A 17,262-nucleotide genomic window follows, 5' to 3' on the forward strand; every position below is an offset into this window, starting at 1 on the left:
TGGAGGAGTGGGGGAAGGGGTGACCCAATCCTTCGTCCAGCTGAGTGACCTTCCAGGACTGTTGGTATAGTTCTGTCATGAGGAATGCCACCTTCCTCAAAGCAGGGCCATCATAATATCCAACCTAGTGAGTTCAGATGAAACACACATAAACTGGAGCACAGCAGGTCACTGATCGGAAGACATCCTCCAGCTCCCCATCTTGCCTTCTTTTAAGCAATAAAGTTTGTCTTGCTTTCATGTTGAAGGAAACTCCACAACTGCCTGCTCAAATAGCCACAGTGATGAAGAGAGGCAGTGGTGTGATCCACTTGGTGTAAACAGAGGCAGCATGGTGTGGTGGAAAGAGCCCTGGACAAATATTCAGAAGAACTAGGTTCTGATTGTGATGACTCTGTCACTTATTTGCTGCATGAATTTAAACACTGGGCTCTTTCTGGCTAAAATGTCCTGCCTGTGAAATAGAACAAACCCTTTGTCTGTAGGGTTCCTGTAATCAGCAACTGAGATCATGATTTATTTTACTATTTTATTTAGGAGTTGCTGATACGTTAATTATGAAAGCAATTTGTAATCTGTAAAATACTAAGCAAATTATGGTAATTTTGCCACTGGTCCTTGAAAGCGGCTTTGTCTTCCTGATTTTGAATAGTATCTGTTATTAATAAAGTGAGTTTTCCTTCCCTGCCATTTAATGGCTAGTAGAGAAAGCCCTGTTCTCACCAGGGTAATGAGAAAGAAGTTAAGAATTAGTTGTGATTGATTCATATTCAAGACATAATTGAGCATTGATTGGATATGATGCCTCTTTCCTGTTTTCATTTATTCTTCTACAGCATAAAACTATCTTTTAATCAGGTAGCCAATACAATACTGTCTTACTATTCACTGTAACAGAGCAAAAACTTGACATGAATAATGAATACCTAAATCATAGGCCAGACAGGCTGCCACCTACATGAAATGATTTTTGGGAAAACATAACTCCTGTTTCTGCTTATGGATGTTCAGAAACTTATTAATGAAATATTGTCTTTATTTCCACAATTAGAGATGATGCTGCAATTTAAACCTCCTGCAGTACTGTTAGGAGATTTATATAGTACTGTGAAGAACAGTACTATAGCAAATTCTTACCAAGAAGATGCAGATGATTAATTGAAGGTATTTTTTGATAAGCAAACTTGAGGAAGAGGGCATTAGACACATGCCATATGAAAAACAGAAAAATAAAATTAAAATATCTAAATCAATCTTTCTACTTTACTGTTAGGTTCTCAGATAGTAAAATTGATTTATTTTTAAATGCCTTGCTTTTTTAATTATCACAGGCAAGATACCTTTTGTGAGAAAAATACAGAAGCAACTCCTATCTAAAGTAACCCTCATAATTCCCTCTTGAGCTTTGTATTTCTCAGAAATATGTGCTGAATAGGAGTTGGTTGACCTGCTTTTGACGTTGTTTTTATTTGCAGACTGATAAATGAATCTTTGAGGGACCAGCTGTTGGTGACTATACAGAAGACTTTCACATACACTCGAACCCAAGCTCAGCATCTGTTCATCATCCTTATGGAGTGCATGAAGAAGAAGGAATTGGTAGGTGATTCCTCATGGGTGGCCAGCTGTCTCCACATTTTCAGTCATTTTCTTGAATCACACAACGTTTTCTCAAATCATGCGACATTCTCTCTTTCTGGCCGAGCTTACAACTCTCCTCAGGCTCCATTGGCTCCAGTAGCTTCCTCTCCTGAGTAAAAAAGGCACTGCTTTTACTGCCTTGGAGTTAATAAGGTGTGTGCAGCAGAGTTTTAGCATCATTTCCTTTTGGAGCTCATCCAAATGCTCTGACTGCCTCGACCAAATGAGTTGAAGTGACAAAATTGGTCCCCTCCTGGAAAACGCTTCAGCTTGATCTTCTTAGGTTTGGGGTTTCATTTTGCTTATAAGTTGTGAACCACTGGTGTGCTTCATGTCAAACAGCTTTAATGACAAAGGATCCAGGCTGTTAGACTAGTCTGTACAGGTAGAAAATGGAGAAACATACTCAAGAAATCCTGGAGGAATCTATAGCTACTGAAGTGTTTCTAAAATCAGAGCAAAATGTCTTACAAATGTGGCATTATCAGTGACTCCGTTCGGATGAACAAGACCATGTGATTTTGTTCTCTGCTTACTCAAACTTTTAACAAGAACTTGCTATCTGCCAGGCAGGAAACAAGATCTTTATGTATATAAATTCATGTGACCTTTGCAACTGTCCTGATGAGAGATGTACAATTATTACCCTCATCTTACAGATGAGGAAACTCAGCTCATTTGATCAGTAAACGAGGAGCTAAGACTCAAAGTCAGTGATGTTTAACGTCTGTATGGAGTATTTTTATTCAGAAAGTGTCTTATTGAAGCCAATGCAGTGGATCACCCACTCTGGGTAGATGCCCCCAGACCTCAGTCAGAGAGACTATTCTCAAAGTTCAGTTAAATCCAACTGCTGAGAGAGATAGCAAAACATTTAGGAAAAAAAAAAAAGGAATTGATCAGAGTGGGCAAGCCTCATCTCCAGAAAGCATCCACACAGTCTTTGTGAGAAACCTTTCAGCAGCTTCCAGGTTTGGGATGAGATGAGTGAAGATGAGAAGAATAGGACAATACCTAGGTACATAGTCTGGCTGCCCCATGTATAGAAGCCAGTGAGCGGGTGGGGCACCCAGTCATGGCTGCTGTCATTCCAGGAGAACTCTACTACGCATGAAGGTACCACCCACGTGTGACATCCTCCCATCCCGGATGTGGTTAGCTCGTGGTGTTGCAGCTCACATACTTCCTCTGTCCAAAAAGACACTGAAGCCCTGAGCTTCTACATGCCACATTAGGAATTCTCTTCTGAGTACTGATGCTTTTCCATTGCTGAGGCTAATTCTAATTGAGAAAACTTACCAGGACTATACATTTCAGCAGTCCTGCAAATTTCCTAGAAAGGCAGCTAGGAGCAAAATTCTAGGAACCAGTGGGAAGTCATAAAACCAAATGAGGCTGAATGATCTTTTCTAGGTATTTCATGGGACTGTTTTTGCAGAATTCTGCCTAAATTTCATGTTGTTTAATCATGGCCTCTGCTGAAAAAGTCAACTGCATTTTAATGCAAGTTATTTGTTGTAAGAAATGTGAGGTATTCCTAGCTCCAGGCTCAGGAAATGAGTTCTTTTTAAAAAAATTTGTTTTTTTTAAATTACACTTTAAGTTCTGGGATACTTGTGCAGAACATGCAGGTTTGTTATGTAGGTATACATGTGCCATGGTGTTTGCTGCACCCATCAATCCATCATCTACTTTAGATATTTCTCCTAATGCTATCCCTCCCCTAGCCCCCCACCCGCTGAGAGGCCCCAGTGTGTGAGTTACCCTCCCTGTGTCAGTGTGTTCTCATTGTTCAACTCCCACTTATGAGTGAGAACATGTGGTGTTTTGTTTTCTGTTCTTGTGTTAGTTTGCTGAGAATGATGGTTTACAGCTTCATCCATGTCCCTGCAAAAGACATGAACTCATCCTTTTTTATGGCTGCATAGTATTCCATGGTATGTATGTGCCACATTTTCTTTATCCAGCCTATCATTGATGGGCATTTGGGTTGGTTCCAAGTCTTCACTATTGTGAACAGTGCTGCAATAAACATACATGTGCAAGTGTCTTTATAGTAGAATGATTTATAATCCTTTGGGTACATACCCAGTAATGGGATTGCTGGTTCAAATGGTATTTCTGGTTCTAGATCCTTGAGGAAACACTACACTGTCTTCCACAATAATTGAACTAATTTACACTCCCACCAACAGTGTAAAAGCATTCCTATCTCCACATCCTCTCCAGCATCTGTTGTTTCCTGACTTTTTAACGATCGCCATTCTAACTGGCATGAGATGGTATCACGTTGTAGTTTTGATTTACATTTCTCTAATGACCAGTGATGATGAACTTTGTTTTCATATGTCTGCTGGCTGCATAAATGTCTTCTTTTGAGAAGTATCTGTTAATATCCTTTGCCCACTTTTTGATGGGGTTGTTTTTTCTTCTAAATGTGTTTAAGTTCTTCATAGATTCTAGATATTAGCCCTTTGTCACATGGATAGATTGCAAAAACTGTCTCTCATTCTGTAAGTTGTCTGTTCATTCTGATGATAGTTTCTTTTGTTGTGCAGAAGCTCTTTAGCTTAATTAGATCCCATGTGTCAATTTTGGCTTTTGTTACCATTGCTTTTCGTTTTTAGTCATGAAGTCTTTGCCCATGCCTATGGCCTGAATGGTATTGCCTAGGTTTTCTCCTAGGGTTTTTATGGTTTTAGGTTTTACGTTGAAGTATTTAATCTGTCTTGAGTTAATTTTTGTATAAGGTGTAAGGAAAGGGTCCAGTTTCACTTTTCTGCATATAGCTAGCCAGTTTTCCCAACACTATTTATTAAGTAGGGAATCCTTTCTCCATTGCTTGTTTTTGTCAGGTTTGTCAAAGATCAGATGGTTGTAGATGTGTGACATTATTTCTGAGGCCTCTGTTCTGTTCCAGTGCTGTATATATCTGTTTTGGTACCAGTACTATACTGTTATGGTTACTGTAGCCTTGTAGTATAGTTCGAAGTCAGGTAGTGTGATGCATCCAACTTTGTTCTTTCTGCTTAGGATTGCCTTGGCCATGTGGGCTCTTTTTTGGTTTCATATGCAATTTAAAGTGGTTTTTCTTAATTCTGTGAAGAAAGTCAATGGTAGCTTGGTAACGATAGCATTAAATCTATAAATTACTTTGGGCAGTATGGCCATTTTCACAATATTGATCCTTTCTATCCATGAGCATGGAATGTTTTTCCATTTGTTTGTGTCCTCTCTTATTTCCTAGAGCAGTGGTTTGTAGTTCTCCTTGAACAGGTCCTTCACATCCCTTGTGAGTTGTATTCCTAGGTATTTTATTCCTTTGTAGCAATTGTGAATGGGAGTTCACTCATGATTTGCCTCTCTGTTTGTTTATTATTGGTGTATAGGAATCCTTGTGATTTTTTTCACATTGATTTTGTATCCTGAGACTTTGCTGAAGTTGCTTATCAGCTTAAGGAGATTTTGGGCTCAGATGATGGAGTTTTCTAAATACACAATCATGTCATCTGCAAACAGAGACGATTTGACTTCCTCTCTTCCTATTCGAATACCCTTTATTTCTTTCTCTTGCCTGATTTCCCTGGCCAGAATTTGCAATACTATGTTGAATAGGAGTGGTGAGACAGGGCATCCTTTTCTTGTGCCAGTTTTCAAAGGGAATGCTTCCAGCTTTTGCACATACAGTATAATATGGGCTGTGGGTTTGTCATAAATAGCTCTTGTTGTTTTGAGATACATTCCATCAATGCCTAGTTTATTGAGAGTTTTTAGCATGAGGGGATGTTAAATTTTATCAAAGCCCTTTTCTGCATCTATTGAGATAATCATGTGGTTTTTGTCATTGGTTCTGTTTATGTGTTGAACTACATTTATCGATATGCATGTGTTGAACCAGACTTCCATCCCAGGGATGAAGCTGACTTTATCATGGTGGATAAGCTTTTTGATGTGCTGCTGGATTTGGTTTGCCATTATTTTATTGAGGATTTTCTCATTGATGTTCATCATGGATATTGGCCTGAAATTTTTTTTTTATTGTGTCTCTGCCAGGCTTTGGTATCAGGATGATGCTGGCCTCATAAAATGAGTTATGGAGGAGTCCCTCTTTTTCTATTGTTTGGAATAGTTTCAGAAGAAATGGTACCAGCTCCTCTTTGTACCTCTGCTAGAATTTGGCTGTGAATCCATTTGGCCCTGGGCTTTTTTTGGTTGGTAGGCTATTAATTACTGCCTCAATTTCAGAACTTGTTTTTGGTCTATTCAGGGATTCGACTTCTTCCTGGTTTAGTCTTGGGAGGGTGTGTGTGTCTAGGAATTTATCCATTTCTTCTAGATTTTCTAGTTTATTTGTGTAGAGGTGTTAATAGTATTCTCTGATGGTACTTTGTATTTCTGTGGGATCAGTGGTGATATCCCCTTTATCTTTTTTTATTGTGTCTATTTGATTCTTCTCTCTTTTCTTCTTTATTAGTCTGGTCAGCCGTCTATCTATTTTGTTGATCATTTCAGAAAACCAGCTCTTGGATTCATTTATTTTTTTGAAGGGTTTTTCATGTCTCTATCTCTTTCAGTTCTGCTATGATCTTAGTTATTTCTTGTCTTCTGCTAGCTTTTGAATTTGTTTGCTCTTGCTTCTCTAGTTCTTTTCATTGTGACATTAGGGTGTCGATTTTAAATCTGTTCCACTTTCTCCTGTGGGCATTTAGTGTTACAAATTTACCTCTAAACACTGCTTTAGCTGTATCCCAGAGATTCTGGTACGTTGTGTCTTTGTTCTCATTGGTTTCAAATAGCTTCTTTATTTCTGCCTTAATTTCGTTACTTACACAGTAGTCATTCAGGAGCAGGTTGTTCAGTTTCCATGTAGTTGTGTGGTTTTGAGTGAGTTCTTTAATCCTGAGTTCTACTTTGATTGCACTGTGGTCTGAGAGATTGTTGATTTCCATTCTTTTGCATTTCCTGAGGAGTGTTTTATTTCCAATTATGTGGTCAGTTTTAGAATAAGTGTGATGCGGTGCTGAGAAGAATGTATGTCTATTAGGTCTACTTGGTCTAGAGGTGAGTTCAAGTCCTGAATATCCTTGTTAATTTTTTGTCTCATTGATCTGTCTAATATTGACAGTGGAGTGTGTTAAAATCTCCCACTATTATTGTGTGGGAGTCTAAGTCTTTTTGTAGGTCTCTAAGAACTTGTTTTATGAATCTGGATGCTGTATTGAGTGCATATATATTTAGGATAGTTAGCTCTTCTTGTTGCATTGATCCCTTTACCATTATGTAATGCCCTTCTTTTTTTTTTTTTTTTTTTTTTTTTTTTTTTTAATCTTTGTTGGTTTAAAGTCTGTTTTATCAGAGGTTAGGATTAGGATTGCAACCCCTGCTTTTCTTTTCTTTTCTTTTCTTTTTTTTTTTTTTTTTTTTTTTTTTTTGGCTTTCCGTTTGCTCAGTAAATGTTTCTCCATCCCTTTATTTTGAGCCTATGTGTGTCTTTGCACGTGAGATAGGTCTCCTGAATACAGCATACCAAAGAGTCTCACAGTTTGTGTCTTTTAATTAGGGCATTTAGCCTGTTTACATTTAAGGTTAATGTTGTTATGTATGAATTTGATCCTGTCATTATGATGCTAGCTGGTTATTTTGCCCATTAGTTGATGCAGTTTCTTCATAGTGTCAATGGTCTTTACAATTTGGTATGTTTTGCAGTGGCTGGTATTAGTTTTTCCTTTCCATATTTAGTGCCTCCTTCAGGAGCTCTGGTAAGGTAGGTCTGCCAGTGACAAAATCTCTCAGCATTTGCTTGTCTGTAAAAGATTTTATTTCTTCTTCACTTGTGAAGCGTAGTTTGGCTGGATATAAAATTCTGGATTGAAAATTCTTTTCTTTAAGAATGTTGAATATTGGCCCCTGCTCTCTTCTGTCTGTGGAGTTTCTGCAGAGAGATCTGCTGTTAGTCTGATGGGCTGCCTTTTGTGGGTAACCTGACCTTTCTCTCTGGCTGCCCTTAACATTTTTTCCTTCATTTCAACCTTGGTGAATCTGACAATTATGTGTCTTGGGGTTGCCCTTCTCAAGGGGTATATTTGTGGTGTTCCTTGTATTTCCTAAATTTAAATGTTGGCCTGTGTGTTCTTAACAAGCAACAAATTATTTCCACATCTGGGCAGAAATAAGTTAGAAATTTTTAAATCAAAATTACAGTATAACTATAATTTCAAATTTTGAGGAACTACTTATGTGTATGGACGGTACTAGATGCCTTGAAAATAAGGTAAACACAAAGTAGGCATTGTTTTATCCTCTTGCAGAGACAAGGAAAGAAATTGAGGCTAGGAGAGGTGGGGAGATGTACACAGCCAAGAAGAGCCAAGCTAGGACAGTCTTGCTGCAGAGCCCATGTTTTCTACTCATTAGGCTCCGTAGCATAGCACACAAAACAAGGAGGCATTGCATCATCGTAGAGTTCCTCTTTTCTCTTGTATCCTTCAAGTTTCTTTTGATTCCCCTTACAAACTACATGGGGTATAATATTATGAGGCCAGTTTAACCATTGCCAAGTTTGCCTAAGCTATTTGGTTCTAGAGTTGATGTGACATCTTTCTCATCCCAGAACTTAACTGACTTACATAATAAAGCCTGCACTATGGATAGGCCGCTGGGTGGTGTGGCCTCGTGAAAAATATGCCTTGGGTCTGCAATTTCAAGCTAGGTGGGGCAGCCCCTCACGACATCATCACACAGAGATACTGCTATACTTTCTGTTCACTTCATATAGATCGTGAAGAAATTCACTTCTCTGCTTACTCAAAACCTGTCCCCTTTAGAAAAGATATGTCCTTCTAGAAATCAACCTGTAACCTAAGTTCTATCATTGTTTTCAGGTAAAGAATAGAAATTAAAGAGATAAAGAAAGACTACCTACAACATATTCATTTGGGAACAGATGTCAGGGATCAGGTGTCCCTCTATTCTCTTCCTCCTCAAGAGGGGTCTGGTCATAAAGAATATCAAGACCAGGAAAAGAGGACACAGGTGGCCATGCACACAGTGAGGGCCATTATGTGCACAGAAACCAAGAGCCTTTTGTTCCAGAGGGCAGTGCCAGCTTCTTTTTGCTGCTGCCTCCTGGAGCTCCTGTCTGTCCTCTGAGCAACTGCAGAAGCCTTCCTCTATCACCACTGCCAACCCACCAGTCCCAGACTGGGGCAGTACATTTGCTTTTGATACCCTGGAGTGAAGGAGGACCACTTGGACTTGGCATTGTAAACCCCATGGTTGTGTGGCCCTAAACAAGTCATGGTGATGACAACACCAGCCCAGCTCCTAGTTCACCACCTTCTATTTCCACACTGGTGACTCCCCTCATTCACTCTCTTCCCCTGACAGCGGCCAGACCGCCTAGCGTCCAATCAGTTCATCTTTCCATCTCTTCCCAGTCACACCTGGGAATCATGCCTCCACTCAAAGCCTTGCTGCTCCAAAATTTAAGACTTTAAAATCTACTCCCCACTCCAAAGATAACTGCCCTACCTTCCCCCTCCCACCACTTCATTCATATTGAACCTGAACCTGGATGCCAAGCTTCTCTGTTCATGAGCCTGAGATCAAACACCTCAAGTAATCTGTGTAAAAACATGTTCAAAATAGTTTTCTTTACCTTGTGCCTTGTTGAGAGTTTGCACTATGTCTTTCCACCCTCCCCGCTCCCATCTGGGTTCCCTCATCTGTCAATTGATCTATTCTATGTGCCTGATGCTTCTTGTACCACTCCCAAAGCTGAGTCATTCAGTCTAATTCAATTAGGCCTTCAATAACGCCGGCCAATCCTCGTATTTATCTCTAGTCAATAGGCTCTCCTGTTCCCTACAATCGTTGTTCTAAATCTTTTATATTCTTTTCAAGTTTCAAACCACAGCCACTTCCTCTTATTCTTTTTATTTATGTTAAATACTAATCTTTTGTTGGTTGTGTTACAGGTACATTTTCTCAGTTTGGGGCTTGTTTTTTCACTTTTTTTTAATGTACTTTGATAAACAGAAATTCCCAAATTTAATGTACAGTCATACATTACTTAACAATGGGGATACATCCTGAGAAATGTGTCATTAGACTATTTCATTGTTGTATGAACATGATAGTCTATTTCTTTTCTCTTTTTTGAGACAGAGTCTTGCTCTGTTGCCCAGGATGGAGTGCAGTGGCATGATCTTGGCTCACTGCAACCTCCACCTCCCGGATTCAAGCAATTCCCCTGCCTCAGCCTCCCAAGTAGCTTTTGGGAGCACCAGCCACCACACTCAGCTAATTTTTGTATTTTTAGTAGAGATGGGGTTTTACCATGTTGGTCAGGCTGGTCTCGAACTCCTGACCTCAGGTGATCCACCCACCTCGGCCTCCCAAAGTGCTGAGAGTACAGGTGTGAGCCACCATGCCCAGCCTATAGGGTGTGTTTCTAAAAACCTAGACAACATAGCCTACTACACATCTAGGTTCTATGGTATAGCCTGTTTGTCCCTCAGCTACAAACTTGAATGGCATATTACAGTTGTGAATACTGTAGGCAATTGTAACACAATGGTAGGTATTTGTGTATCTAAACATATCTAAAGATTAAAAAGTTACAATAAAAATATAATATTATAATCTCATGGTACCACTGTCACATACACAACTCATCATTGACCGAAACGTCATTATGCAGCCCATGACTGTAATTAAATGTGTCAGCCTTTTTTATGTTTTGTGCTTTTTGCCTACTCTTCTGTACCCAAATTTCAAAAATACATTCTTCTATATATTCTACTAAAACGTGTCTAGTTTTACCTTCCACATTAAATCTGTAACCCATCTATAACTGATTTTTTTGTATATGATATGAAGTGGGGATCCATGTGGATGACTAGCTGACCTTGCGTCATTTATTGAATGGTCCATCCTTATGTCGCATAATGCCAGCTCTTTCATAAAGCAGGTTTCCTCCTATACATGAGCCTTTCTGTCTTCACTACTTATCTAGTCCTGCCCTGGTGCCCTACCCTTCTAATCAGTGTAACTTTATAATAAGCCCTGATGTATAATAGGGCAAGTCACACTCCTTGTGACACTTCTCCAGGGTTGCCAACTATTTTAGCCCATTGCCCTTATGGATAAATTTTAAACTCAGCCTTTCAGATTGCATATACATGTGCATGCACACACACACACACACACACATTGTTGAGATGTGGATTGAAATTGCATTGAATTTAAAGATTCATTCTCCTCATGCTCAACAGAAGATTTCTCCCCAAAGGAAATCAAAGGTCATAAATTTAAGCTCCCCCACTTTCTTCTCCTTTACCCCAGTGTGACTATATCTTGAGCCATGCCTTTTTTTTCTATGTAGTATCAGAGGAAGTAGTGCCCCTCTTCTTCTCTACAGTCATTCTTTAAACAGGCAACACATCCCATCACTTTGCATTTCCTCCATGATTTTTTCTCTAGAAAATGTCCATTTCTTGAACAGCAACTCTATTGCTACCTCTGCATTGAGTTCTACTTCTGTCTTTTCTACCTTCCTAAAATTTCAATGACATTGTACTTTTCTGTTAGTCCTTCAACTTTTCTGTTTCTCCTCTTTTCCTTGCGCTTCTCATTACTTTCATCCATAAATGTGGACATTACCTGAAACTTCTTTGTTCTCAGTCCTTTTGTTCTTTGTGTCATTTTTTGAAGAAGTAATTTTAAGTCTCATATCATGGGAGATTGGGTCAATTTCTCTTTAAAAGTCTATCAAATTTTTGCTTTATATATCTTGAGATGATGTTGTTAGGCTTATAAGTTTTTAGACTAGCAATATTTCCTGGTGAGATACTTTTCTATCATTATTCAGTGACTTTATTTATTCCTGACAATGCTTTGTTTTGCATTTCAGTTCATCTGATATTAATCCACTTACATCAGCTTCTTTTAGTTCATACTTCCCCAATATAGGAATTCTTCATGCTTTTTCTTATTTTATTTTCAGCTTTTCTGTGCCCTATATGTTAGGTGAGTTTCTTTAAAATTATATATAGCCTTTGTTTTTAATATCATATTAGATGCTCTATTTTTAAGTGGTAAATTAGTCTAATTGCATGTATTCTGTGATAATTACCCTGAATACATTTTAAATTTCATTCATTTATTCAGTAAGATAGTTTCAATTGCTAAGGCTCATTTAGATATTTCATTAAAATACCCTTTCTTTTTCTTGGTAATATCATACATCTCCTGTTGGCTTTACCAACAATCTCATTGGAAATTATTCACAAAACTATTTCTGGCCCTAACCTTGCTATCTCAATCTCTCCAACCATAATCACAGCTTGTGGTTGGATGTCTCACCTGGTTGTCCCGTCATTACTTCAAGTTCTACGTGTCCAGAAACAAAATCAGCCTCTCCAATATCCTCCGGTGCTTCCCAGCCCTACATCTCCACAATGTTTCCCCTTCCAATTCTCGCTTCATTTTCTCAGTTCCCCTATCCTCATTGGGGACGAGTTCCCCTATCCTCATTGCACCGCCACCATTCAATTGTTGCCAAGTTATTCTGAGTTTCTTGGCAGTGTCTCTCACATCCGCCTGCTCTAGTTTGATTCCAGTGCCATCATCCTCATTCTGATCCTCAGTTTTCTTCACCAGGGCCTACCTAGTCCCAGAAAGGAAACCTTGTTGTCCGTCCTCCAAGCTATTCCACATACTGCTCCAGGCTTGATGCTTGAGGCCCAGGCCTGACTTGTTAACTTCTTTGCTCAGATAGTTTCAAGGACTTGCTTTTGTTACTGACAAGGGTTCAAACTATTTAATGTGGCTTTGAGGCCCTCCACAGTCTGAATGCGGTCTGGATGGATCTCCACACTTCCATTACTTCTTTGTACCACCCTGTTTCCCAGCCAACAATTCATGCTTTCCAAACTCCCATACTTTTTTTCATCTGCGAAAAGATTCTCTTCTGCTGCCATTTCCGCTTGCACGATCACATGAAACTGTGAGCATCCAGCAATGACATCTCACAATTGCTTACTCTGATTTTCAACAGAAAAATGCATAATACAACCTTACAGTACAGCCTAGTAGCCTATGTCTAAGCTGCGTGTTGGTGAAAGCTGTTATGTATCATTACTTCTATAGGGACCCTGACACTATTTATGATGTGCATTACCTCGCTAGAATTAGTTGGTTATCATAACCCAGATTAAATAGTAATTATTTTAAATGAGATACCTGCAGTGACTGTCAAGAAAGAGAAGGGGAGAGAGATTTCAATAATTAGCCATTGAATCTACATCTGGGTCAAATGGACTTTATCCATTATGCTTCTCTTACACAAATGAAATATTTATATGCCAGACTTCTTTTTCCATAAAGGTGAAATGTTAGCTCATAGTTAATTATGTTAGAAGATAAAAATCAAATAAAGCACTAATAATTTTATACTAATTTGTTGCCTTCTCCAAGATGACTTCATTTTAGTACTACTTGCTTATAAAATATAGGAAATGATCTGATTTTTATTCTACTTACCTCAGAACCTAGAGCGTATTTCAGTTTTCTGATTTTATTACTACACAGTTTTTGGTAAATTGCTTTAACAATTTTAATAAGTGGGATGTTATTTACTATTTCTTAACTCTGCCCTCTAGTTTTCAAAATAAGATAGTTGTCCAATGACTTATTTTGGATTTGTGCTAGTTATTATTTATTGGTGCACTCATGGCCTGAATGTAAAAAGAAAAAAATAGCTGTCTAATCATAATTTATGTGGCAAAATTACTTTAACATCTTAATTTCTTGACTATATTTTGGAGGTATTTGTAATGCACTTCGCAGACTTTATAGTATGGTAATGTGGGCTTCCTACTTCCCTACAGCTGGTTCTCATTTGCAATAATGATTCTAAAATCAAGAAGCAAACATTGCAACTAGAGTACTAAGTCTGTTTAATCCAGTACATCAATTCAGGATATACAGGAATGAAAATAAACCAACTTTTATCTGGACACAGTGGCTCACGCCCATGGTCCCAGGACATTGGGAGGCTGAGAAGTGTGGATCACTTGAGCCCAGGATTTGAGACCAGCCTGGGCAACATAGCAAAACCCTATCTCCACACACACACACAAACGTATATATACACGCATATATACATATATATGTATATGTACTGGTTGTGGTGGCATGTACCTGGAGTTCTAGCTAAATCTCCTAAGCCTGGGAGTTTGAGGCTGCAGTGAGCTGAGATCACACCACTGTACTCCAGCCCAGGGGACAGAGCAAGACCCTGTCTCAGAAAAATAAAAAACTAAATAAACTAATTTTTTCTTAAGCCTCGTCAGTCACGAAGTCTCCAGGGACCATTGTTTTAGTCTGTTCAGGCTGCTATAATGAAATATCATAATCTGGGTAGTTTATAAACAACAGAGATTTATTGTTCACAGTTCTGGAGGCTGGCCAGTCCAAAATCAAGACTCCAGCAAATTCAGTATCTGGAGGCTGGACAGTCCAAGACCAAGACTCCAGCAGATTCAGTATCTGGTGAGGGCCCACTTTCTCATAGATGGCACATACTTGCTGCATCTTCATGTGGTGGAGGGGGCCAGCAAGCTTCCTTAGACCTTTTTCATAAGGGCACTAATCCCATTCAGGGCAAAGACCTCATGACCTAATCACTTCTCAAAGGCCCCACCTCCTAATACCATCATCTTGGTGATTAAGAGTCAACATATGAATTTGAAGGAGACACAAATATTCAAATCCTAGCAATCACATATCCACCAGTTGACATGGAGAAGAAGTACTTTGAGGAGAGTTAGAAGAGACTTGGCGTCTACCTTTATTTAGAACATAATAGACATACAACATGAGAAGCTAAACTAAAGGGCTAGGTCACTGTCACACCCTGGCAGCTATGGCTCTAATACCTCATTATCACCACATTCTCTCTTGGGTAGGGCAGCATAAGGCAAGCAAAAGCCAAGGATGTACAAATTGTGCTAATGGAATAAATAGAAGCAAAGATATTAGGCCATCACTTTTGCAACCTATTTAGTAAATTTTCTATTGCATTTGAGGCTGTCAGCTTCCTGTTTCTTCTTACTTTCCTGTGAATTTCATGTTAGACTCTCGATTTTCTGTTTTCTTTAACACTTCTGTTACCATTCATTTTCTTTTTCCATTGTTAGACCCTCTTCTTCCTCACCACTCTAAAAACAAATGTTTACCTATGATCAATTATTGGTTCTTTTCCGTTTCATTCACTATTGTGACTTCCATTACCGTTTTAATCAAGACAACTCCCAAACGCACAAATATCTAGCCTTGCTTTCCCCCTGCTCCCACATTTCCAAATTCCACTCTCACTCATACCTTCATTCTTCCTTGCTTAGACGATTGCTATTCCCTATGAACTCGGTCACCTAGTCCAATATCACCCTATCGATACATCCTACACACTGCATGGGTTGGCAAACTTTTCTTTAAAGTGGCAGATAGTAAATATTTCAGGTTTTGCATACAAGATAGAGTCTCTGTCACATATTGTTCTTTGCTTTCTTATTTTTCAACAACCCTTTAAAATGTAAAAATCACTCTCAGGTTACTGGTCACAGAAAAACAGACTATAAAACAAATTTGACCCACAGGCAGTGGTTTGCTGGTCCTTTGCCATAAAAATGCCTGATAGCTCTTGTTGAAGCAGAGCCAATCATATCACTCTTTTGAATGTAAAGTAGAATCTTTTGCCTGCAGTTTCAGCCGAAAATTCCATTGCTTCTTTATGGATTCATCATGCTAACCAAACAGAACTCCTTACAGTCATTTTTAAATTTTCTGTTTCCCTATATTGTTCAAGCTTAGAGCACTCTCTTTGGTCATATTCAATAGCCAAACACATGCACATATCTGCATTTGCATGTGCACACGCACACACACACCTGGAATCCATTTACCTCCTTTATTTGTAACTCTCTTGTGCTTGTCATTTATACTTTATTTATGTATATCTCTAACTTCCCATGCAAGCTCTTAAGAGCAGAATCTGTCTGATTCATTGTTCTGTGTTTCTCTTGCACTCACTCTTGCCTAGTTGTGCTTAATACCATAGCATATACACAGCAGACAATAAATCTTTAACGAATAAGTGAGAGAACGAATGAATTTAGATGTATATGCATTAATGGGGCTGATACATATTCAGTATCTATAAATTTTGTTAAAATCTCTGCTAACACAGAGACACATCTCCTTAGGGTGTTATACATTTGGTTTATGGGCTTGGATTTCATCCAGGCCCATCCACTTAAACTATGCAACTCATGGGAAGCAATCCAATGTGGCAATTGTAACCAAGTGCTAGAAGCAGACAAACATGGATTCCAACTCTGCCTTCATCATTCAATGACTTAACCTGCATTGAGCCCTGGGATCCTCAGCTTTAAAACAGTGATAATTCCCGTGTGTTCTAGAATCTGTCATACTTGGGGCTTCCTCCTTTCGGTCGAAACAATGGTTTGATTTTTTTTTTTACCCCAATGTGATAAATATAGATATACCAAAAGATTTTGATCCAAGGATTTCACATGCCCTGTATCCCCTACCAAATGCAAGACCAAGAAGTATCCCGATGTTACATGGTTTCCCATTCTCTGCAGGCCCTCAGGCTCCAGAGCTGACGACTTTCCCTTAGACACTGGAGAAGACAGCAGAGGGCTATTGTCGGTGCCTCACAGATGAGTCTCTGGAGGCTGACTCCACTACCTTCCAGTGCAAGGAGGTTTATTATGTTTATGAGGGTATGTTTGAAGCTGATGTTGGCATCCAATTACAATTCTATTTCCACATTTAGGAAACTGAAAGCCAACTCTCTACCTACCCCTTAATAGAGTCATAAAAACCAAGCAAGCACGATTTTTAAATAAGTTTCATCTTTCTCTCTCTTTTTTTTCCCAATGCAAATACATAGTTTAATCTATAATCCCATCAACCAGGGAATATTAAAAATCACTTTATATATATATATATTTTATTATTATACTGTAAGTTCTGGGGTGCATGTGCACAACGTGCAGGTTTGTTACATATGTATACATGTGCCATGCTGATGTGCTGCACCCATTAACTCGTCATTTACATTAGGTGTATCTCCTAATGCTATCCCTCCCCCCACCCCCGCTCCCCACAATAGGACCCTGTGTGTGATGATCCCCTTCCTGTGTCCAAGTGATCTCATTGTTTCCCACCTATGAGTAAGAACATGCGGTATTTGGTTTTCTGTTCTTGCAATAGTGTGCTGAGAATGATGGTTTCCAGCTGCATCCATGTGCCTACAAAGGACACGAACTCATCCTTTTTTATGGCTGCATAGTATTCCATGGTGTATATGTGCCACATTTTCTTAATCCAGTCTGTCACTGATGGACATTTGGGCTGATTCCAAGGCTTTGCTATGGTGAAGAGTGCCGCAATAAACATACGTGTGCATGTGTCTTTATAGCAGCATGACTTATAATCCTTTGGGTATATACCCAGTAATGGGATGGCTGGGTCAAATGGTATTTCTAGTTCTAGATCCTTGAGGAATCACCACACTGTTTCCCACAATGG

At 39.0% G+C, this 17,262-nt stretch overlaps 1 protein-coding gene across 25 annotated transcripts in view; it reads left to right on the plus strand.

The window, feature by feature from the left end:
- TRPM3 (transient receptor potential cation channel subfamily M member 3) overlaps nucleotides 1–17,262 on the plus strand; it is a 920,173-nt gene that overhangs the window by 704,007 nt on the left and 198,904 nt on the right. For all 25 annotated transcript variants that reach the window (XM_037997448.2, XM_073021525.1, XM_073021526.1 and 22 more), the window contains one exon: nucleotides 1,476–1,599. In XM_037997448.2, coding sequence (XP_037853376.1) covers nucleotides 1,476–1,599 — 124 coding nt within the window. The remainder of the gene's footprint in view (nucleotides 1–1,475; nucleotides 1,600–17,262) is intronic.

Source organism: Chlorocebus sabaeus, chromosome 12 (assembly GCF_047675955.1).
Source record: "Chlorocebus sabaeus isolate Y175 chromosome 12, mChlSab1.0.hap1, whole genome shotgun sequence".
Taxonomy (NCBI): Eukaryota; Metazoa; Chordata; class Mammalia; order Primates; family Cercopithecidae; genus Chlorocebus; species Chlorocebus sabaeus.